Source organism: Notothenia coriiceps, unplaced genomic scaffold (assembly GCF_000735185.1).
Source record: "Notothenia coriiceps isolate Sejong01 unplaced genomic scaffold, NC01 NC01_scaffold00024636, whole genome shotgun sequence".
Taxonomy (NCBI): domain Eukaryota; kingdom Metazoa; phylum Chordata; class Actinopteri; order Perciformes; family Nototheniidae; genus Notothenia; species Notothenia coriiceps.
The window spans coordinates 172138-196996 of NW_011357337.1; the positions used below are offsets into that span (position 1 = coordinate 172138).

General features: G+C 39.6%; 1 protein-coding gene across 1 annotated transcript in view; it reads left to right on the top strand.

Annotated features, from left to right (window-relative positions):
* The first annotated feature begins 29 nt into the window (after window positions 1–29).
* Window positions 30–24859, top strand: part of col4a1 (collagen, type IV, alpha 1) — a 42212-nt gene continuing 17382 nt past the window's right edge. The window contains exons 1-18 of the mRNA XM_010782334.1: window positions 30–261; window positions 18541–18594; window positions 20911–21000; window positions 21170–21214; window positions 21348–21392; window positions 21633–21695; window positions 21781–21834; window positions 22018–22044; window positions 22134–22208; window positions 22328–22390; window positions 22572–22607; window positions 22717–22755; window positions 23356–23448; window positions 23583–23618; window positions 23737–23796; window positions 23906–23941; window positions 24055–24099; window positions 24197–24229. Coding sequence (XP_010780636.1) covers window positions 187–261; window positions 18541–18594; window positions 20911–21000; window positions 21170–21214; window positions 21348–21392; window positions 21633–21695; window positions 21781–21834; window positions 22018–22044; window positions 22134–22208; window positions 22328–22390; window positions 22572–22607; window positions 22717–22755; window positions 23356–23448; window positions 23583–23618; window positions 23737–23796; window positions 23906–23941; window positions 24055–24099; window positions 24197–24229 — 969 coding nt within the window. The 5' untranslated portion in view covers window positions 30–186. The remainder of the gene's footprint in view (window positions 262–18540; window positions 18595–20910; window positions 21001–21169; window positions 21215–21347; window positions 21393–21632; window positions 21696–21780; window positions 21835–22017; window positions 22045–22133; window positions 22209–22327; window positions 22391–22571; window positions 22608–22716; window positions 22756–23355; window positions 23449–23582; window positions 23619–23736; window positions 23797–23905; window positions 23942–24054; window positions 24100–24196; window positions 24230–24859) is intronic.

The window sequence follows — 24859 nt, forward strand, 5'->3', positions numbered from 1 at the left end:
CAAGACCAAGTTGCATTGATCAGAACCTCATAACGTCTCGGACAAAGATGCAGCCAAACGTGCTGTCCGTGCTCTGCCGATAAGTTTAACAGTTACCTGAAGAAAGAGGACAAGAAGCGGCACACAGGTAGTTGTTAGCGGACACTCTGCACTGTTGCGCACACGGTAACCAGCGCGCACCGCACAATGCTGTTATCGTCCGGCACCCTGTTACTGCTGCTGGCGGCTCTCTACTCCACTGTGGACCTGACGGGGGCTGAGGTAAGTGGACGAAGCATTTAAAACACAGGGAGCTAAATAGTATACTTTTATCACCTACACTTTCTACCTGTTTAAGTTAAGGTGCGCAACTTTTAGACAGGAGGATCTTAATTGTTCATAGTGTGCATAAATAGTAGGCTATAGGCTACTTTATGTCCTATGTATAGGCTAGTCTGTCTCCCGGCAACCGGCTGTGTTTGTGTAAAATTCAGTGTGTTTAAACATCATTAACTGTGATCATCTGTGATAGAGTTTTAGTCGTTGAAATAGACACATTTCAGTGTTTTATGGTTACTCTCTTTATTCCAGATTGTGTAGAATATATATTTGTTGTACTATAAAGTTGTTAATTATTCTTTTTCAACCACTGAATCTACTCCAGTCAAAGTATTCCAGTGCAGCCTCTTCTTTTTCTCTCCACTACTGGAGGAGAAGAGAGACAGAGAAAGAGAGGGAGGGTGGGGCAGACTGCCTACAGTAGCTGAAGTGTGTGTGTGTTGGTGTGTGTCTATGTGTGTGTGTCTGTGTGTGTTACAGGGAGGTATGACGAGGTAACGAGGGAGACACAGATGTGTATGAAGTTAATCATTGGTATGTTTAGATAATCAAATAACCTTCATGAATGGGTCTCCTTAGAATAAAGTCTATTTGAGCTGTTATGTTGGTCTGGTCTTTTTCCCGTAGCCAGAGGAGATTTAACTATTTCTCAAGTTTGGCAAAGAAAATGTAGAGAATCTGATAAACTTTTCCATTAACATTTTGAACATTGTCTACTTATATCTGCAAGTCTGAGGCAAGTGGAACTATACCAGCTATGCTTTACATTCATTAAGAATGAACCATTTACATAAAAGCAGAAAGCAGATTTATTTTTATCGGAGTAAATGTTTGGCCAATGTTAATTCCACAGCTTGAGTTTGTATCCAACATTTAAAACCGAAGACAGGTACACTTTTAAATAGTTTTCCAGATACAGTTTCCCTATTCATAAACTCATTGAATTTAATGGAAAACAGGAGAACAACTGGGGCTCCAAACCTCCCCTGAGAACAGAAAGAGTTGAGAGGTTTACTGCTCTGTGTGTTGATCCTCATTTGGGCCGTTTGTTGAAATGAACATAACTACAGTGGTCGCCTTCTGCTGAAAGGCTTGTCAGATGTGGGGCTTTATTTCCAAGCGTGGGTGGGGTTTGCAGCGGAAACATCTCTCACACAGTAGTATCAGAAATCCAGGTGAGGGGGAGTAAATCTTGGACTGCGTCACATTCAAAGTTAAGGCTGTTGATCGGTTTGTATTATTTCACATTGCGGGGATGTGTAATGTTTCAGAGAAGATTGACACCCCTCAGAGGAGCCTGGATCATCACTGGAGTTTCACCATTATTGCAACTCTGAGATGTCCTTATAAAGTGCCAACAATTTTGTTCATGAATGACTTGTGATCAACATGTTGACAAAAGAGCTTTTGCTTGTCTCCTTTGCTGGCATCAAGCTGAGCAGAGTGTCTTTAACATTCATTTGCACAGATGTTTGATCGACAAAACAATATTGTTTTTTTGGCTATGGAATGAATTGTTCAATGTAGATTAAGGTTAAAGAGCTGCGTAGGTTATGATTGCGGAGGTTGAGAACCAACGTATGAGGTTAAACAAATCCGCAGAGGAAACCTTTATCCACAGCCTGCCTCATTTAGAAGCACAAACACGACACAGACATAGGACATCTGGACAGATGAGCAGATTGGTGAAGAGGTGTATATCTGGGCTGAACATCTTGTTACTGATTAAATGACGCCACTCAAATCTGGGATTTATTGTTGGCGGTAGTATATTTTCCTATCCACCCACGGGAGGTCCATAACAGGAAGTTTGTGTTCCTGTCATCCATCCAAAGCTGCACGGTGAACAGAAAGGGGCTTTCCTCATCACTTATACAATGACACACATACTTGGCTCAAATACAGTCTTATACATTTCTCTTCTCATTGTCTTATTGCTTTTGTATCCTGCACCTTTGTTAATGTGGATGTCAATGTTTAGCCCATGTCTACAGGTCCATTCAGAGTGTTTGTCTCTTCTTTGTGTCCACATACACAGTTGCATGTCGTTGACTGAGTATCAGAGCATCCTGTTTGGGCTTCTTTACAATCAGTGGGGCTGAACGGAGGCCAGGAGTGAATATACAGTATAAACATTTCACGGTCAACCACTGCAATCACCATCAAATGTCATAACTCAGAGACTCGGATGGGTCAGGCTGACTCAAATAGAAAGGTCATAATGAAAAGATAATGTCAGATTGCCTTTACCCACTACACTCTGTTTGAGAGTTAACCAACAAGCTAATATTTAGACCAATGTGACCTTTGCTCCCAATAATTTCACAGCATCATCTGTTCTTAAGTACATTTCCCTTCTGTTTATATAATATTAACAGAAAAGAGCTTCTCTCCCTTGGTGGTCATTTAATCTGGTCAGAATGAGTCATTAGTAATTCCTAAAGGAGGAGGAGGAGGAGTATAGGAAGAAGGGTAGATAAGCAGATTCTTGCAGTGAGAGTTTGTGTGTGGGATGATGGATGGAGGGATTGTGGAAAGGCGGTATAGCTGGTGGGAATGACGAGCTTCTCCGTGCTGCCAGGTTCTGACTCCTGAAAAAAAGATGTTCCAGGGCAGTGTGAACCCCAGGGAACACAACTTATATACGGAGGAAGCGTTACTGAGTCCTGTTAATGCCTGTACAGCCTGATAAATATGTTAATATTCTCATTTAAAAACTAATAATCGTAAGACTTGGTCATGCTGCCCAACATGCTGACAAAGCTGCCTGTGGTCTGGTTTGAGTGTGATCTTATCCACCCATCTCCCGCCCATCACCCCCCACAGAGACAACAGCTGACCCTGTTCCTGTGATTGGCCACCAACCAAGCAAAAGCACCTTGGTTAGGCAAAAACAGGATGACCCTTGTCCCTCAGAGTTATAAAAATGCCTACGTTTGGAAGAGTTGTGTGTTTGTGTCCCTGTATTTTCACAGGCTCTGTCTCTGGGTGGCAAAGATAATTCTTCCCTGACCCTGATACTCAAGTAGCGAGGCAGGCATGCCCCACTCTGCCTGTGTATGTTTCTATGTGTGTGTATTTGGTCTGTACCAAGTGAGGAAAGGATGAACCCTTATGTTATATACGGGTCTCCCGTGACCCATTTCAAGTTAAAATTATATAATAACTACGCTCTAGGTCTTTTTTATCGGAGCAAGGCTACATGATATCCTCCTCAACAGCTATATAAACACTACAAAACTGATTTTGACAATTTTAGCCAAGTCTGAAGGTCTCTAAAAAAAAAGTGTATAATTTGGTGTTTGACCCAGCAGCATTGTTGTGGGTGACTCGAGGTCAAATTTGGCCCAATCAAGATTAATCTTTGACTTTAGACACCCCACCCCCTTCATCCACTGTAACAATATTATGTTTGCAACATGCACCTGGTCTCCCATCCCTCTGACCCCCTCCCCCGACGGGAAATCAACCTTTCACAAAGAATATGTACACTAACACTTGAACCTGAACACACACATGCAAGTGTGCAATATGTGGTGTAATGTGTTTTGGGGCCTTAAAATAAAATTACAACAGTATTGTAAGGTTATGAATGCATTATAAGTTAGTTATGATGTAGTTAAAACAATATTGGATGATAGTCATTATTCTTGAGTGTTTTGGACTGAGATAAATCATGGGTCGAAATTGACCCGCGAACACCATGAACGGTAACGGCTTTCGAACACAACACAAGGGTTAAGTGGTAGATTTTAGTTTTTATGAATAAACCAGTTATTTTGTCCCACGCTAATATTTCACCTCTTTGCCTACCTTGGGATCAGCTTGTGTTTGTCCTGGAGATCTGATACTTCCCTGAGGTGTATTGTTATGGTGAAACTGCAATTTAGCCATTGAGCTGTGAAATTGGTGAGTCATAAATGTCATTTGTGGTTTGGACGGAGATGGCGTAATGGATACGTCGGTCTGACAGGGAGGTGGGAGGTTGAGAGTGATGGTGGGATGAAGGGGGAGATATTATGAGTCCCAGAAATGGAAGAATGTGGGTCGGGGTCCGAGATGATACCCCTTAGCAAATCTTTTAGTCTCGCTCTCTTAACCTTGACCTGCCCTTCCACTCGCCATTGCCAAATTGTCCAACTGATGTAAGATAATAAAGACAGTGATGATAGCATCATTAGATTTATGACTTCAGTGCTTTTTTGTAGTTTTCCACATGAAGTGAATAGTTAGAATTTGGCTGTCTTTTCTCCCAGCTGTCCTATTTGTCAGTTTTTGGCCTGAAAGTCTTCCATTATATTGTCTCGCTTCAAAAACTAAGGACAGGTGCAAGATTAAAGAATAGTTTGTAAATGATTCCATAAACTACACAATGCTCAAGTGTTTTATACTGTAAGTACATCGCCTTATAGACAACATGGGCTTCATTACAGTCTTTGCTTACCCTATGTATGTTGGTACCTTACAGGACAGTGCATTCTTTGGTATGGGTGTGTTTGTAAATACAGTAGTAGATTTCTTGGCTTTTCAATTTCAATGACCTGAATGAGGGGAAGTTTTGCGCTGCCTTGATGTCCTGTCCTTTGTGAGACTTTGCACGTGTCACGCAGAACAGTTTTAAATACTTTATAATACAAGAAGCTATCATATTTCTTTTACCATATTCTCAATGCATGTTTACAATAATGATTAACTTTGATTCATGCTTGATTATCTGACAACAAGTGATGGTGAAAGTTGCCCACTAGAAAGTCTCAGATGTCAGACTTTTTCATGTGTTTAGTTGTTTCTGGTGAAAACTAAAAACGTACCTAGAAATGTTGCTGCTTTTGTATCATCATTAGCTGCAGTCTGTGTGCAAAAGTACAAAATACCAATGATGGAAACAATCAAAACACACATTGGAGAGGCAACTTTTTTTTGATTAAAGTGCCTCTCTTGTTCCTCTTGTATAAATACACATGTTGAGCTGGATCCTCTCAGATAAACATCATAGAGTTTGTGCCTTCTCCCTCTGCCAACAAGACAGACTTCGCTTCATGGCTTGCCTCTATCATGCAGAAGAAGAAATGTTTTAAATAGATATTTTTAATGTGTTTTATCTTATTTATCTGACTGCAAGGAAAACACCTCAGGATATCTGAAAGAAAAAGACACTTTGTTCTAATAACATATTCATCAAGAAAAGATCAAATCTGCAGCGGCTTAAATAAATAGCTCTCTTTTTATAACAGAACTGAGTGTTCCTGAACTAAAGTAACCAGGATAGTCAGGATGGTTGTTGTTTGGTAAAAGTGAAAGATCACAGCAGACAGTACATTAAGTTTTAGCAACAACAAACACATCTATGATAAACACAAGTGTTCAGGGATCTTGGTTGAGTTGTATTGCCTGGATGTCAAGTCTGATAGTTGAATACGTTATAATTGTCTCTGAACTTTGTGAAAGTTTTCCTTTCACTTTCTTTTAACCTTTTTAAGTCACAAGTAGTTCAGACATTAGAACCAAAATAACGTACTAAGAAGGATATTGCAGAAAAAGTGAGGTCATAGGTTGAAAATGACATAGTTGGACAGGTTTATGTTGCTCCCCCGTTTTAAGATTACAATGTTGGGCTTTTCCACAGAAGAAATAAGTGAACAGATTTGTTGGTAGTTACCTCACAACACATGCAACTATGGCAGCTTATGATGACTCCTTTTTTTGGATAAACTCACTTATAACTTTGAGACCTACCATGATCATCAGCGGTATTTGCTTGGGAATTACACCTCACCTCAAACACAGTCTATGTTAAATGCCCCGTTGATTACACCCTCCTTCTTTTGTATCACCCTGTCAAAGTAAAATCTCAAGCTATTTTATTGGTTTAAATCCATGCTCACTTTCATATCCCTACTGACTTACCTCACTCATTTTAGAGTTCAGATGAGAGAGCAGGGCTCGTCTGTGTGTTGTGTGTAACTGATGAAGTTAGTGAAAGTACATTCTACCAGGAAGCTGGATGTCGCCAGTTCTGAAGAAAGAGAGACACTTACAGTAAGAGCACATGATATTACAGATGAACTGGGCACATGCTTCATATTTGTCCGTTAACAGTTAACTGATTAATGCTGTTGCCAGAATGTGGTATATATAGAGGTGCCTTTCAGCAAGTCTGGGCATTACATCAATGGATGCATTTATTATTTCTGTCAGCTGAACATGACAGTGATGTCTCAAGTGGTGCAATCTGGGTTTTAACTCTATAAGTGCCTTGAAACTGTCAATGCAGACCTCACATATTCCTGCACAGCCTTAACTGAGCTAGAGTTACTCCGTATTTTCACAAGACATGGTGAAATGATAGGACACCACATTTACTAAGGAGGATTGATAGAAATAGCAGATCCGACTGTAATTCAGAGGACCTGAGAGTGCCTGTGTATCCATACCTAGAGCTTTGAACCTATTTCCTGGAAGAACAGATGCTTTATCCATCTTTTCCTTAAGTTGCTGCTGGCGTTCATGCTCTGTAGACTTGCTGGACAATGAGGATTGTCATTCAACCAAAGGATTTAAGAAAAAAGAGCATAATCAGATAATGTGGAGTAGGAAATTAGCTAAGCTAGTCACATCCCGTGGTTCACATCAGGGAAAGAGATGTGCTAATCTTTCATTGCTGACTCCAGGGATAGATTAAGACATTTTTAACTGATATGAGAGCAGGTCTGTTGTCAGGGTTCGTCATCTCTATGGCTCCAGAATGGGAACATCTTTAAGTTACAGTCTCCATATGTCCAGACGGAAGTTATGCAATGTTGATGAAGGAGATAAGGCTTGATATGGAAACAGGAGAACAATAGAAAGCAGTTTTTTCTATTAGATAGTTATCATCTGAAGTGTATGGTAATGGGCCTAAAGAGCTCCATTACAGGCCCATTAGTGTGTTGCCGACTTGTAAGTTAAGTATGGGGATAAAGGCGGTCTTTCTCTTGTCCCTGGAATTTCCTCTTGCTCTAACACATATTCTTACTCCGTAGTGCCGCAATTATGTTTTTCTGATGTCAAGTTGAGGGGTAATTTCCTCATTGGGAACCAACATATGTGAAGCATGCACAAATGGAAAAGCCTTTGTTAAATAGGATGTACAATAGGGCTTACATGCTTCCTGTATTTGCATACTCCCTGATGGATGCATTGTGTTTCCCTGTATGACAGTGATGGTGATGCATCTGTGTATAAAATACTAACACAAATATAACACATGTTTTTTAAGAGAGAGATAAAGAGACTTGATATTTGTATTTAGTTTTTACAGGATGGCAATGTTGGTCAACGATACAATGTTGATGAATTGTAATGAATATGTTGAACCTCTGACTTTTCCTCCAGGGCCTCCATGAGGTTGATATGTTGTCGCTTTTTGCTAAATGTTTCAGCAACCTCATTTTTCGTAATTCAGTCAGAACTCTTTTTGTCCAATATTTTGGTTTGTGGCCAAATAACCCAAGAGCTATCAGATTCCTATCACCGTCACATGTGCTTTGTGTTAAGTGCTAATAAGCAAATCTAAGTTAACATGCTAATGTTTTATTATACCAAAAACAATCTGCGTATTAGCATTGATAGCATGCTGATTGCTAGAAATAAAAGACTGGCTGTATCTATCAGTACAGATGCATGCTTTTGACTGCTTTTAATGCAAGTGTATAAAACAAGCAGGATAAGAAAACTGGGGAAAAAAGTGAGTGTGAGAATATTCCAGGCTGGATGTATTTAGTTGGTACAAGTCACAGAGGCCATTCCCTGTCCTCACGCTGACGTTATCCCAGATACCAGAGCACTCTTGAGAGAGACGCAAGGCTGACCAAACCCCTTCTTGTCTTTGTGAGCATAAAAGGCAAGGAAGAGGCCTTCCTCCTTAGAGAAAGAATGGCTTCTGAAATCCTACATCCTGTGGCACAGTGCTGCACATTCACAGAGAAGCAACAGGCCGAGCTGAAGTCCTCAGAGCTGTGCTGTCGCTCACATGAACTCAACCAGCCATTTCTCAGAGAAAACAGACCGCCTTACAAAGGAATTGTTTCTTTCTCCCCCCATCTCTCTGTTTCCACCACCCCCTCACCATGCTCTCCCTCTCACTGCCTCAATACCAGATTTGCTGAAAATATGCAAGCTCTGTTCTAGATTATTGTCAGTTATTAATTATTGCACAGGCATCCAAAGTTGAGCTGCAAACAAGAGAAAGGATTGCAGAGAGAGATATTTTCGATTTGATGTGTGTGTTGTAGCCTACTGATCCTGTTCAAGAAGAATGTCTTTTTTTTTCTTTCTGGAACAATAGCCGCTCATACCACTGATGTGTGGGCATGAGAACAGAGCCCTGAACACAAACCAAAAAGCCTGTCTTTCCCACTGGCTGAAACAACACAACTGTAACAAGATAAATCTCAGTCAGGTTGCCAGATTTCTAATACACATATTTTCTATGAGAGAGACACAGCATCTCCTGCATTTTAGTACTAATGTTTCTTGTATCCTTTCGTAGAGGGCATCATTTAATCAGCTGTCTTTGGGTGGTTGTGCTTGAGTGTGTATGTGTGTTTGTGCCTGCGTGTTTGTGCAGCAGTTAGTGCCGGAAAGTCGCCTCAGAGGTCAACAGCAGTCTTGCCTAATTTGTTAACAAAGTAACATTTCATTCAGATGCAAATTAACACTCAGAGACTGAAGAAGAGTTATCAAGATGACCCAAGTTCTGTTTGGATGTCCCCTCTAATGGCCTGGCTGAGGTTAAAGGTCAACAGAATGAGCCTGTGAGGGTCAATTGTTTCTGGTCAGGATGGGATGAAGATGGACTAGTTGATTAAGAGAGGTCAGGGACCTTTGTAATATAACACAGGATTATTGTTTAGAATATGTTTGAAGTACTAACTTGCTTTGGAATTTTTCTAAGAAAAAGCTAAGTGAAAGTGCACCAATTATGTTTGCTGTTTGTACAGATTACTAAAGCAATTTAAATAAATAAAATGATATTGTTTCATTGAATTGGTGATTTTTTTGGGGCTCTAATGTAAACTGTTTCACAATCCCTCCACGTCCTGTTTTCTTAACATGCAAAGCGAGTTATCGGCAGAGAAATGATTTCTTGGACCAGCTAGCTCTTGAAGATCAGCCAATTCCAGGGTTTTCATATAACCATACACACATACAGTACAAGTGAACAGTCAAACACACAAAAACAACATTGTGCCGACCAGTAAGTCCTGAGAAAATGTCTAAAATAATTTCCCCATTTTTTGAGTTAATTTGGCATGTGGGACTTCCTGTTTCTGTTCTGATGAAGAGGACTGTACAGTGTCCTGTAGTTATGTTGCATGTCTGCTGACATGTTCAACAACTTTTGGACTCCCAGAGGATAAGAGTTGTTTGCAGTTTGGTCTATAGTTGGCTACCGAATTATAGTAGCCACGACTTCTGCCAGGTCTCCCAGTTTGTTGAGATTCTGAATTCAGGCATAAGCTGCATGGTGTTGATAAATGGGTGACATTTTTGTTGTTTCAATTGGTAGGGATGTGTGCCACCGTGCTAAGGCATGTGTGTGTGCAAATGTACATTCCTATATTTAAAATGTTGCCTAAGTGTTGCATTTCATATATTTACTTATATTTATTTATATAGTTCGCTTTTTCCATGGGATAAAGATTTCCTCCTAAATTTTTATGCTATTACTTTTTATTTCTTTGTTTACATCAATTATATGTGTGTGTTTCAGCCCTCCTACAAAAAACGACCATATTGGCCTATTGTTCATGCCCTTATTACGACCCAGACACACGTTTTAAAGTGTATGTTGTTTCTTACACGACCACTAGAGGTGCTCTAGTGGTCGTGTAAGAAACAAAGAAACAACATGCTCCCGGCCCGTTCATTGCAATTTGCAAACGCTCCGGAGGGATCATCTGTAACGTTTGCATTCAACGGGAGCACTAGAGGGTGAAAACTTTAAAACGTAATTATAGGACGTATTAAGCGCTTGAACAAGCGACATATATGGTCGTAATAAGGGCGTTCAATCGGCCTATTTGGTCTTATGAGTTGGAGGACTTGTTGCTGTGTTTCTGCACATGTGCAGCTTTGTGCAGACATTGTTTGGGCCTGTGTGTGTGGGAACAGCTTTCTACCAATGCATCTGTTTTCGGTTAAATAAGCCTTGAATTATTTCTGTGGTGTAGATGAGAACCTGCTGCCTGCAGCCAGAATGCCTTACATTAAGTTGGTCTCAGCAAATGAGCGTTACAGGAGTCCTTAAATAAAGGAAACAGAAAACATAGCCCTGTTTTATTGCAAAATGTAGGCCTATGGTCTCTAGGTATAGGACTCTAACTTGGCCTTGGGGCACTGAGTATTGACGTGTAACCATGATGTATGTATTGTGTGGTTTGACATTTTTGGAAATATGCCTATTCTCTTTCTTGCGGAGAGTTCGATGAAAAGTTCAACACCACTGTCATGTCTGTATGCTACAGTAGTTTGCTTAGCTTAGCAAAAATACTGTAATCGAGGAAGCTGCTGCTGCCTGTGTACCTTCCTCTGTCCCAATGCGATTCCCTGTAAAACCCAAAAATGTTGCTTTGACACTTGGAAGCCTGTAGTGAATTGAACAATGTGACATAGTGTGCCAACTACTGAACATTAAAGTTGCTAGTTGACAGACTTTGCACTTGGCAAGAAAGTTACTAACTCTGTTTCCAAAAATGTCCAACTATTTCTTAAAGTACATCCAACAAAAACAAATGTTGCCTGAGCCAAGGAGACTATGCTTTTGGTTCAGTTTATCTGTTTGTTTGTCAGCAGGATAACCGATAATCCATAACTACCCGATGGACTTTCACGAAACTTGGTGGAAGAGTGTTGAATATCATGACTTATAGTACACAAACTTGGTTTAACAATTGTTAACATTGTGAGATTGACCTTGTGTGATGCATTCATGGGTGTATCAGAATAATCAGATAAATTAGTTCTGACTAATTGCCCCTGAAGTTGGCAAAGACTTTGGTTTACCTATTTATGGCTCGTGACTCCTAAATAAAGGCAATGGGACCATCTGAGAAACATGTGAACGCACCACTGACCTTTGCAGAAATGTTCTGAGTGCCATTGAATGTTAGTTACAGGCCGTGTCCCTAGATATAACTATTCTTATGAAATCAATAAAAAAAACATTTCAGTTAGATATTCTGGTCTATTAGAATTTAATTTAAAGGCTATATTCCTTCCCTGGATTTACTCTAATGTTAAATGTTGCTTTCATATAATAATTCACTAAAAACTAGAGAGAGTATGAAATGTATTCACAGCATCAGGCACAGGAGCACTTAACATGAAAAATGGTTCTGCTTAAAACGATTTATGTTATCTTCTTGGAAATAAAAAAGAATATTTCACATCATACCAGTCCAGTTATACACACACACACACACACACACACACACACACACACACACACACACACACACACACACACACACACACACACACACACACACACACACACACACACACACACAGTTATGCTGTTTACAGAGCAAGTTGCACCAGGAGACTTGTCTTCCAAGTATGGCAGTCAGACAGAGAATTCCCCTCCTCCACTTTATTCTCACATCCCAGCCTCTCAGTACCAGGGAAGGCCAGGAATGCCAGAGCAGCACGGTTCAACCCACCACAGTCAGAAATATCTTATCTAACCTCCTCCACTGATCTTTTATTATTTTAGTTTTGTTTCAGTTGATCTCCCTCTCTCTCCAGGTTCAGTGGTTAACCGAGCATTACAACAGCATAGTTGTGGTCAGAAGCACCTGTGATCTTATTATCCGTAAATAAAAACTACAAATAAAAACCTCCTAACCACAAAAACCTGGAATGAGTCAACACTGCTGAGACACTGATCTCATAGCTTTTTATTACAGAATCAGTTTAGCAGCAGCAGCAATACAGCTATTATTGGTATATGTGTAAGGTAAGGTAAGGTACGTTTATTTATATAGCACATTTCAGACGCAGAGGCAATTTAAAGTGCTTTACATGATCATTAACACATAATAGTAAGACAACAGAGAGGAACACCATAATTAAACATAATGGAATAACAGATTCATAAAAACAATGCATTAATGAGATATAAAATAGTTGAAAAACGACATTGTAAATACGGTAAGTGCTAAAACAAGTTAAAAGGCTTCTGGGTAAGCAGCTCTAAAAAGTAATGTTTTTAGCCTCGACTTAAAATAACTCTGCGTTGGTGAAGACCTCAGGCCGGGGGAACCATGAGTAAGCCCACCCCCGATAATCTCAGAGCTCTGGTGGGCTCGTAACAGGGCAGCATGTCAGACATATATTGGGGTCCCAAACCATTTAATGTTTTATAAGTTAACAATATAATTTTATAATCGATTCTGTAAGCTACTGGTAGCCAGTGCAGAGATCTGAGTACTGGGGGGGTTTTGTTTGGGTCAGGACTCTGGCAGCGGCGTTCTGGATTAGTTGTAGTTTTTTAACCGATTTTTTACAGAGACCTCTAAATACACTATTACTACATACATACATGTGTATTGTTTGTATTTACTGTATATGTTGCAGCTACATTTATCACAAGGTATTGTATAGCCTGTACTGCAGTTAGCTCCATAATGTCTCATTTAGTGTTGCTCAATGAGCCATGCCTCCAATTGAGATCCTTCTTACTTTATGGAGTAAAACTATCCTGATTGTCTCCATATGGAAGCCATGATCTGCGGTTTAAAGCCATGAGCACGTCTTTACAGGGTGACTTACATAGGTTAAACATCTAAGACTAGTAAGTTTTAGATGTTTAACCTATGTCAGTTTAACCTATGTCAGTCTTTACACATTTCACTGTAGTAAAGTGACACAGGATCTTGTCAAAAGTACTTAGACGCACAAAAGAAAGTAAAGAAAGAAAATAAAAGCTGTATAACTCTACATGTTATTTCAGTGGGACTAAAAAACCCAGATGTTTATGTAAAATGTCATGGATGCATTCTATTTAACAGTGTTTCACAATATTGTGTGGGAAACTAAGCCAAAATGTCATTGGATGTTTGGATGAGTAATTAGATCAACCAACTTGAAATCAACCCAAACAGCCAAACCCCCAAAACTTAGTGCAAAATGTAAACCCAAAGTGAAGTGAAGCAACAATATGACTAACTTGTGTACTTCTCCTCACATGGAGAGGCTGGTGTTGTTGGTGAACGTGGTTAAGAAGTCTTGTGACAGTTAATTTTAGAATTGAGTCAGAGGGACAGTCTTAACCTCAGAGATTTGTTTTGATTTTGCTGGTAATAACCCATAAGAGAAATCCAAGCAGCAAAATACTATTAAAGCACCATTTATACTACAGAAACCAAGTCAAAGTGTTACAACTGAGTTAGCATGGTTATCTGGTTTCCTCCTCACTGAAGCCCATATCAGTGTGGAAGGAAGGCTCCCCTCACAGTGGAAGAGATAAACTGAGAATCATTTCTCCAGTCAAATCCTTTTCTCAGGCTTCACAGACTTCAACATTTCTGCGTCAGGAAAACTTTTGTTTTGTTTTCTGCAAACAATGAGGAAAAACAACAGTCCACAGAGCTTTCCAGATAAGAGCAGCCAGACCTTATATGCAGTACTAGCCAGGAGGCCCGCTACGGTCGTGTATGTGTGTGTGTGTGTGTGTGTTTGTGTGTGTGTGTGTGTGTGTGTGTGTGTGTGTGTGTGTGTGTGTGTGTGTGTGTGTGTGTGTGTATGTGTGTGTGTCTATCTTGTAGTCATATACATTAATGTAATCCAATTTATACAGTTATACCATAATTGCAAGGCCATGACGGGTCCCAAGGTGCATCTCTGATATACTGTATTTTAGGATAGGATAGCCTGTATTTGTGGCTGTGTGAGTTGTGTAAAGAAGAAGAGAGGATGTGATATTAGCATATCCTCCCACACTGTATGTATTCAGCCCCTCCTGGAGACCCCTAGGGGTTTGTGAGATACTTCGGCAGTGGTGGGAGGTTATGGCAGGAATGTGCTGGGAATGTGATGTCGTTCTAAGAAATGTCTGTATATGACATTGACCAGATGTTAGCGTGATCTTCAGTTTTCCTTAACATGGTAGGAAAGATACATCTAGCTGTTGAAGATGTAGAGCACTCCAGTGATGGGAACGTTTTCACCACCAGGTGGTTACAATCAGCACTGCTGCAGGACCTTTCATGAAAACTTTTTTTGTATACCAAATAGATGCAGCAGGCTGACATTTGTCAGAGTGGTGTAATTGTTTCACAGAAGACAAAAACTTAAAACTTGCTCACACACTTGCCATGTTATGAGTTGAATGAAATGGGTCTACATGAGGGTTGGATTTGCCCTCTTTGGCAAGAAGAGTGGAGACAGTGAGTCATATAAGCTGAAGGACAAAGTGAATGAATTTATCCTGTGGGCTGCAAATAAAACCACCCTATTTTTTTTTGTTTGTTTCGTTAAATCCAATTGCCTTCCCCATCCATTATTTACGCATGTACAAAATGTAGTTAAGATGACTCAAGTCTCTTGAAGGATATTTCATGAGAAGTAAAAAGAGAGAGGTACTGCTTTGATTTGTTTTGGAAACAAATATTTCCCTTAAGGCCCCATAGTTTACGTACCATCCTTAATATAGTAGAGTCTAATCATAAGTAAGGCTCATGGTAGACTCCTGTGATGTGTGCAAAGGCCAAGTGTTTGCACATACAGTAGGTCGTTTTAATTTGTTATCAGAGCATTGGTCTGATTGCCGTATTATCTTTTTCTAAATACATTACCCACCTTAGTACCTAGAGTAAGGTAAGGTTAATAACTGCACAATGTTGAATTTCTAGTAGCTTAAGTAGTGACTTATAAGGCCCAATCCATACAAGCTATTGTGTAACAGGCAGTGCTTGCGTCAGCCACGAAGGTGCTGCTATAGTCCTTTTTAGGATACTCTGCACCCTCAACGTTGGTTTGTTGGAGTGTTTGTGCTAATGTCTCTTGCTGGCCGGATCCCGTAATCTGGGGAGAAAACATGACTCATCACTTCCTCTCTCCTTGGCTCATCCTATGTATCTGATGATGTCAGACATATCGAGTAAGTGTTGTTGAAACACCAGGCCTTTTGGGATGTGTCTTGAACTGAAGAAACCTCCAGCATCTCTGACACACCAGACACTGAGACACCTGTGTACTGCCTCTGTGCACCATGCCACACATCTCTGAATTTCCATGGCGCTGTGGCCTTGTATCTAAAAACACTTTGCAAAGACTGGAAACAGCTACAGTATATGAGTGCAGTCCATTTACAGTTCACACCAGCCCCTTCCTCCTCTTTTGTTTGAATGTTCTATCCAGCTACAGTAAACACTCACAGACACACTGTCATATACGCACAATTATGATGAGCCATTGTTTTGCGCAGTGCCCAGGAAACGTAAATACTCTGCCAGCTCACGTCATATTGATTTTTTACAGTTTAGAAACATGCAGGCCTTCCATCCAGACTCGGGAAGGACATAAACACTTGTCGAGAGACACATGGGGCTGTCTGCTGAGATTTGCTGGGCTGATACATTTTCTCGAGAGCTCAGTGACTCATTGCCAGCCACTGTATATTCACACTCTAACACTCTGCTGTATCTCAGGCTTCTGCTCAGCTTGTTTGCTCTGTGGAAGATCACACGGGCACACCACATACTCCGCTGATGCACCTAAAGTATAAGCAAAAATTACATTTTTGGAGCATTGGAGGAGTTAATTAGATATTTAATGTACTTATGGATATTTAATTAAAGAAAAGTATGAATGGAAACTAAGTAGTTATTATATATATAATATGGGGTAAGTATAGTTAAAAGATAATCAATTGATTAAAACGAGATCTACTAAAAGGCCTTTCAACAGCGTTAACAAGAATAGTGGTGGCTTTTTATCTCAGGCTTGTGTGTAAACTGGTTAGTCTCATCCTCCAATCAAATATCTCATCATCAGATGCACCCGGGCATCTGTAGGATAAGGTCCTCCTCAGATCCCTTTTTCTTGCAAAGCCCAGATACCAAATCACACATCTTCTCTATAGCTTCAAGACTCATTAGCACGATGTTCTTATTGTGCCGATGTCAGATGTCTTTGTGCCACCTTTACCATTGAATGTTTGGGTTTATGGCGGTGCACAACGGACGTAAAAGGAAAACAAACAGGAGAATCCAGAGAGACACCGCTCTGAACTACCCGCTGCCCGCAGATTACTGAGCTCTGTTTGGAGATCCAGCATTAGACATCACAGTGTTGTGGCTTTTTATCACACTCGAGTGCACACAGTCTTCATCATTGTGCGTGTCAGCTTGATGCTTAGGTCATGCCTTCTAACATACAGGAATGTCTGCTCATTTAAGTTGCTCCTTAAAATTGGTGGAGAAAACTGAAGAGACTACAATTCAGAGCAACAGGTGACTGAGGCAATGCTTCAACACGAGCAGCTGTGATTAACTTGAACGGTGCTGACAATATGCGAGTGTTACCTCATTGCATTAGCTTGCTTGAACTCCCCTCGGTGAATTGTAAAAAAAAAAACAATCACGTTAATCCAGCAACAGGAGCCCTTATTGCTGCGTGCCAGGTTTGCCACATGTGCTTCATTCTGAGTTAATCTTCCTCTTCCTCTGTTTGATTTATGACACTAATCTGATCTGAAGCAGGTGTTCGTTAGGTTTTATTTAAGTGGCATAACAGAAATGAATCCTGTGAAACAAAAACACACCTTATGAACCAGAGGTGGAGAGGTGAGATGGAGAGAGTTTTGAGGTGTTTGTAGGCCACACATGAGTTATAAATACTGCAGTAAAGGAGAACAAGTGCACTTTGACAGGGTGGGGGCTGTTGAGGCTGAACGTCCTGGTCTGTTTTCTTGTATTTTCCCATGGTTTTAGAGCCACATATTGATTCAGTTATCAGGTTTGAGAGGATTGTGCGTAAGAAGAAAGGATGTTTTAGGACTTGGACAGAAGTTGCATTACATAAAGTGTAGATTTAAGAAACAATCATTTGTCAGGTTTAGAAAGTTGGGAACGGATCACAATGATTGGTAATGGAAAGCTATTTTGTTGTTGTGTGTGTGAGAACGAGAGGCAGCCTGAGAGAAATATTTGTGGGTGGTGTAGCTGTACACTCTCTGACCAAAGCCCTGACAGACTTTTGGCTGGAGGCCTTCCACGTGAGTCGAGCAACAGCTGGATGATGGAGGGAAGAGGAGCAATGGAAATAAAGCCAAGGCAGTGCAGGTCAGTTCCCAGGCTCGATCCTCTGGAGACCCCAGAAGAGAGGAAGCAGGGCGGGGTTAGTGGGGGACTGAAAGGGCTGAGAACAGCTGCACTGATGTTCTGCCTGCATGTCATTTTAATAGTCTAATCTATTAAGAAAATAAATCCTTTCTCCATTGTCTGAGATAAATCAAGTTAAAGCTGCTGCACAGATTACTTCATATTTTTACATTAACAATGGATCAAATGACTAAGTGGATGTGAACTTGGCTGCTTGTAGTGACAAACCCACAGAGAATTTTCACACCACCCTGCAGTTTTCTTTAGCTCTATGGGGCATTTGAGCATCTTTCAGTACATCTTTTAAGTTTTCATGCTGGTAACTAAGCTGTTTTGGCCCACTCGGTGCATAGCAACCCTTTTCAACTAAAACAAGTGAATATTTATCCACCAGGTGGCGAGACAAACTACAGCTGGGTAACGCTGCCCCAAAGTGGCCAAAGAAAAAAAGGAAAATGATACTTGTGTAAAATGCAATTCAGAGCATTCTTTTCTTTTTTTTAAATAAAATATTGTGATTCATAAATGCTTATCTTTGATGGATCAAAAGGCTTGCATGAAAACACTCGTTGTCTGGCAGCTCACTTTGGTAATGCACAGTGTCAGTAGGGATGTCTATGAGATAGTGGACAGAGGCAGGACACAAGCTGCCATTAAAAAATGAAAAGTTTCTAACGCTGTTTACACATCTGATGGATGACATTTAAAAACCCTCAGCAGATGTCTTTTCTAACCGAACCCAGTTCTCTCTCACTGTGTTTATTTTCTTGTTTTGTTGAACCCAAACCAATGCTCCCTTGTTTTGCCTTTCAAGTGATGGATCATTAATTTTTACATTTCTTCTCACCCTCAGGGCTGCGGGGCTTCATGTGGAAAATGTGACTGCAGTGGTGTGAAAGGAGCAAAGGTGAGATTTTCTTTTATCACTGTCAATCAATCCACGTGTGTTCTCTCCCCATTTATTTGATTGCAGGCCGCCATGTTAGTAGGCAGTTAATGCAAAGTTCATAGCGGGCCAAAGCAGCCGCGACAGTACCTCCTATGTTCTGAGAAATGGGGTCAGCTCAGTGAGACGGACTGGACCTGGGCCCGGGTGGAAAAGCAGTCACGGAGCGGAGACCAGGATGGGAACAAAGATCAGTTTGAATTAGAGCATGTCCGGACACACAGCTGGGCTGAAGTTCCTATTTCCAACAGAGGGAGGTTCTCATACGAGTGTATGACACTAGCCGTGAACTGGCACCGAGCCTCTGAGCTGTCAGCACTCTAGCATGAGCTGATCACTGACCTGAAGCATGAAAAGTTGGTATTAACTGACTTGGGAAAGGTGTTTTTTGCGGATCTTTTTTATTTTTCACTATTTGGAAGTTCGACTCTTTTCTCAAATCCTAAAAAAATAGTACATAGACATTCAAGAAATTACTATAAAAGGCCAAAACTAACAATAAAGTCATCCTCCTAACAAGTAATGCATTTAAACATTTATTTTGAGTCCACATACAATTAGGCTTTTGCTATAGCAAAAGCCTAATTGTATGTGGACTCAAAATAAATGTTTTATATAAATTACTAAATAAATTCTAACTTTATAAACTGCAATTTTGTACACATGATCTTTCAACTCACATGCTTGAATGTTAACTGTTTAAAGTAAAGATAATGATTGACGTGATTATGGATGATTAAAAGGATACAAACCAGAAAAACATATTCAAGCCAAATAAAATATTTTTAAAAAAGTAAGGTAAATAAAAATGTGTTGTAAGTTAAACAAGCTCTTTAAGATTAAATTAAAGACAGATACATGTTCGGTTAACTTATCTACAAACAGGAGAAATATGCAATATGTAGTGAGGGGTTACATTTAAACATTGCTTTGTTTCCACAAGCCAAGAAAATAACCACTGTTTAAAAGTGGATTTATTTTCACTGCTTCTGCTACTTTTGGCTCAGTTATATCAGACGTCTGCAGAGTGTTTTCTATTCTCTTATTGCATCGGTCTGGCTTTTTTTGGCTGAGTCTTACAGCAACAGTAGCCAAACATTCAGCTACCCAGACAACAACAGATGTGGACTGTGGATTCAAAGAACTTCTTTGTTTTGAAGATCAGAGAGGTAAAAAACAGCCTTTCTAAAATCTCATGTGAGCTTTATTTCCAATGATATGACTTCCTTAGAAACAACAGGATTTGCTTTGGTAAAGCTATTGATGATCCTCATGTTTCAAATGGTGGGCGTCAAATGTGTTGTGGTCGGGGAATGCAAATTGATCCAAAAGGTTTCAGCATGTTACTCATCACTCCCTCAGCAGAGAAAGATCACTGGATTATGAAACTTGTTCACAGAGAAATGCCCCCATCCAGTGGCAGACAGTGGAAACAACATTCAGCAGTCGGTCTCTTCAAAGGACACACATGAGGATTATTTGTAACCAAATCATCCTTTTATTGGATTAGAACATTGTGCACAAAAAATGATGTGGCTTGATTATGAACTAAAATGCAACTAAGTCTGTTTATAATGTAAAAATATGGTTCATTATTGGCTGATTTTGGAAGGAGGGTTAAAAAAAGGGAATTAAACATTATTTGAATGTTTGTTTTGAACTAAACAAGAACTCATAAATACCATTTCACAATTCATTTTGTATCTTTCTAAAACATTCTTATTTTCATGCAAACTTTATGGCAATGAAGGATGAAATCATAACATCTTTGGTCAAACAATCCCTGTAAACCAAAGTTGATGAAATTCACAATTTTGAATGAAATCTAATGGCCCCTAAAGTTTTAGAATTTACTTACGATTCAAGATCTGTAATTATTCCTGTAATTTATTTAAGAGCAGTGTGTGGCATTTAAGGGAATTTATTGGCAGATATGGAATATAAAAGTCACTATAATATTTGTTTAATCACCTGGAACAAAGAATGTTTCTGTTTTCATTATTTTAAACATGTTTAGCCCAGAATGGACAAAAAAGGTATGGTGTGAGCAGAGGGGTATTTTGTTTGCAATCTGCAACCTCACCACTAGATGCCACTAAATCCTGCAAACCTGTAAATCCATTATTGATTGTATTTATTAGTGTAACTACAGCAACACATTATACAACTTAGTCTTAGACTTGGCATTGTGTTATAGAATCCTGTAATAAATCTAATCTCAATTCAAATAAAAATATGTATTCTTGTATAATTAACACAAAGTTCTATGCTTCACAGGGTGAGCGTGGATTCAATGGTCTTCAGGGTAATATGGGATTTCCAGGGATGCATGGACCTGAAGGTCCTCCTGGACAAATGGGCACAACGGTCAGTACACACACACAGAATAAATGTTTAACCGTAAAACCTTACCTGACCAAATTGTTCTCCCCCAGTCAACATGTCTATCATTGTAAACTCATTTTACACACATTTCTCAATTAAGATTAAAAACATGTTTTTCTCTATTATAATGATCCTGATTTGTTTCTGTTAGGGCACTTTTGGTGAATCTGGAGCTCCCGGGCTGAAAGGAGTGAGGGTGAGTAACTAACCAACATAATTATGACATACAGTATGATTTCATACAGTATATAAGACAGACTTCTATTCCACAAATTATTGGTTATGTTTTGTCATGACTCAGCAACGCTGATATGGTTGTCATCCTGCAGGGTCCTCCTGGTCTGCCAGGTTTCCCAGGAAACCCCGGACTACCGGTAAGTTCCTTTGATCTGTGTCACATCCTGCAATGTGACAGTACGGTCAAATCACCCACATTAACTTAAAAGTAATACCTCTAAATAGCATGGTTTAGGCTTTTTAGGCTACATTGTACTGTTGGGTGGTGTCTGTGGGGAGTTTAGTTGTTCAGAGATAGACTAGTTGGGAAGCTGTGGAGACTATATCACTAAATGTAAACTGTTTTAAATTGTGTATTTGTGCACTCCTGTTCTCAGGGCATTAACGGAAATGACGGTGGACCCGGTTCGCAAGGTATCCCAGGATGCAATGGGACCAAAGTAAGCCACTACAAACAATTATACTTTGTTTTGAATCGGATCTGTTCACTGTTTGAACCTTCTGACTTGGTGTTTTGTGTTTCAGGGAGATAGAGGACTGGATGGCACCTCTGGTTTTCCCGGTCTTCAAGGACCTCCCGTAAGCAAACTTGATTCTCTTAACAACCAACCACCAATTGACCAGCAAATATTTCAGTTATTGCCCCTCTCCTGTGTAAAATATACGAAACCCATCAGAATTTTCAATAAAGCTGCATAAATATTGTTTTGGCAAATGTATCAGAAGATGTATAGTTACATAACTATATTAATCTCTTCTCAGGGCATCTCAGGAATTCCTGGAATGAAGGTCAGCTTTGATTTGTGAATTGTTAAGTTTTTTTATATCTAAATGTTTCCCATCTACAACTTCAAAACCATGTATCTTCTCTCCTACAGGGTGACCCTGGTGGTGTGATCGGGATTATTCCCTTGAGAGGAGACAAAGGATTTGCTGGCACACCTGGACTACCTGTAAGTTAGTTTGTGTGTGTTTTTGCTGTCTGTCGCAAGAAAATGAGAAAGACTGAGACAGTGTTATTTGAGTTTCCATTTAAACCCATGCGGTTCCCAAACTCGTCTTTTTCTCCCAGGGAACAAGTGGATTTCCTGGACCAGTTGGACCTCCCGGACGAACAGGCTTTCATGGACCCAAAGTGAGTCAAAGTTACGGAATATCGGGTATACAGAGACCCATGATTACCTTTAAAAATAATACTACTCTGTATTGGAAAGAGCACAAAAAATGAAGTTGAATCTGTGTAGATTTCTAAATGTGCATATAATGGTGGCTGATGAATTTATCAGTGTGTTTACTAATTATGTTTCTGTTTACAGGGAGATTCTGGCCCCCCTGGCCCTCCTGGAGAGAAGGTAAGAGTAATCAATACAATTATTTTACACTTGTAAAAAATATCCACCCTTTAATGACTTTTATCTCCCAGGTGAGATCTTATAGGAACTGTTTTTTACCTCCCTGTAGGGTGACAAGCTGGCCTTTGTGAGTGAGAAAGGAGAGAAGGTGAGAATTTCTCTTTTTTTTAAAGTTGTCTGCAAAAAAGCTACTCTTCTTATGGGATGCTTTCACTGTCTACACAGCTTCAGGGGCACTTTACGGTTCAGAAATAAAACATTAACAATGGAGTAATGTCTGGGCTACCTTGTGTTTTCAGGAAAAAATACTTGCATTTAAAATATGTTATTCATTTAATAATTAACCTGATTATTTTGAGGTTATCTAATTTTTATATTTTACCTTTGAATAGCAAATATATTACAATCTCTTACCTTGATATTACTGTATTATAAAGTGGTAATAAGGTTGCTCCTGCTACTGTATACATGCTGGGTAAAACATACATATTTTGAGACAAGGGACATGTTGGGGGTTTGTGATTTTTTTTTTTAATGCTGTCTTGTAATAACTATTTAATCAAATGAGGATTTCAATAGGTTTGTTAATGTCTACCGGGAATTTATATTTATTTCACGAGTTTAATTTGGTTTTCACAAAATGACTAGCCTATTTCAATTCAATTTTGTGAATAATGGTTAATGTATTATTACTTTAAACATGTATTTGGTTTTGGAAGTTGTGGTGATCATTGCCGTCTGTGTGCAGGGTGATCCAGGATTTCGTGGCCCCCCCGGCCCTCCTGGGACAACACTGGGAGTGGAAGGAGGACGTCCCACAGTGCATGTACCTGGACCACAGGTACTCACTCAGCCCTTTCAAAACTGAATACAAATGTAGCTTTTTCGTGGATGAATAAAGCACGATTGCTACACGTTTGATGATTCGGATTTTGTGATCTTTTCTGAGTGTGTTTATGTTTGTTATTCCTAAAGGGTGAAAGAGGACTTAAGGGAGACCAAGGAGACAAAGTAAGTTATTTGCATTCAAATGTTGTGGTTTTATGCTTTACTGTGCACAGAGGCTGTTTGTTATCTTTAGGTCAAACTTTTCTACTTTTTTGAAACTTCTGATTCATTTGCTTTGCAGGGCTTTTGCGTCCCTCATCTATATGGTATCAAAGGTGAAGTTGGCCCTCCTGGATCAAGAGTAAGTTGCAAAAATCTCTCTCTATGGGATGGTTAAATGTTTTAATACATTTTTGAAAAAAAGTATGTGAAAACTTAACCCATTAAAGTAAGTGTTCCTGCCATTTTAGGGAAAATTTGGCAAGGATGGGGATGATGGGTCGAAGGTAAATATAACTTACTGTATTATCACCTATTGGCCTCCACCATCCAACTCTTGTTTGCTTTTGTTTTATATTTGAAATATTCATTGCTAAACTACCAACATACTTTAATACAGGGAGAAAAAGGCTTTCCTGGAACTGCTGGATTCACTGGTTCCCAGGTAACTACTGCAACTTTCACGTACTTTGCAGATATTCAAGTCCAGTACTTGAAATTTCCTGAAGTCATCCTAAATACTAAACTCTCTCTTGTTTCAGGGTGAAAAGGGAGAAAAAGGACCGCCAGGATATGTAAGTCTTGAAACTACCAGCAGATGTCACCAGATTTTTATTTAGTTAAATGTGAGACCATGTTAAAGGGACAATAGACTGATTTTACCGGTTTATAATATCTTCCATGACTAGTTTGAGAAAAGTGCATCGGATAACTTTGCGTAAGTTAGACCTGAAGCTTCTATAAAGGACACCTGTTGTTGGTATTACACAAATCACTTTTAACAGAAACAACAATTACACAGATGGTATATGCTGTATATGACATGGTTTTATATTAAATGCCTTCACATTTTAATAGCATTACATTTACATTGGCAGCGATTCTCAAAAGGTGCGACTTAAAGAACAAGTTAAAACCCAAAATGTTGTTTTTAGTTGACCACTAGTAGTTTATTTTTTAACTCTGTAACAGTGATTTTGAATTGTACTCAAGGATTTCGCAGCGCTCTGTGACATCACTGTCGAGGGTGGCTAAGGGTGCACCAGAGGACACATCTTACCAAACACATACACGTCCTTCAGTGATGTTTGGTGGTCTCAGAGGGGCAAAGTGTGTTCAACTAAATATAGCGATAAGTAAAACACTACTTTCATCCTGGTGTTAAGTTTATTCCTTACAGTCAGGATTTATTTGTCTTTTCTATT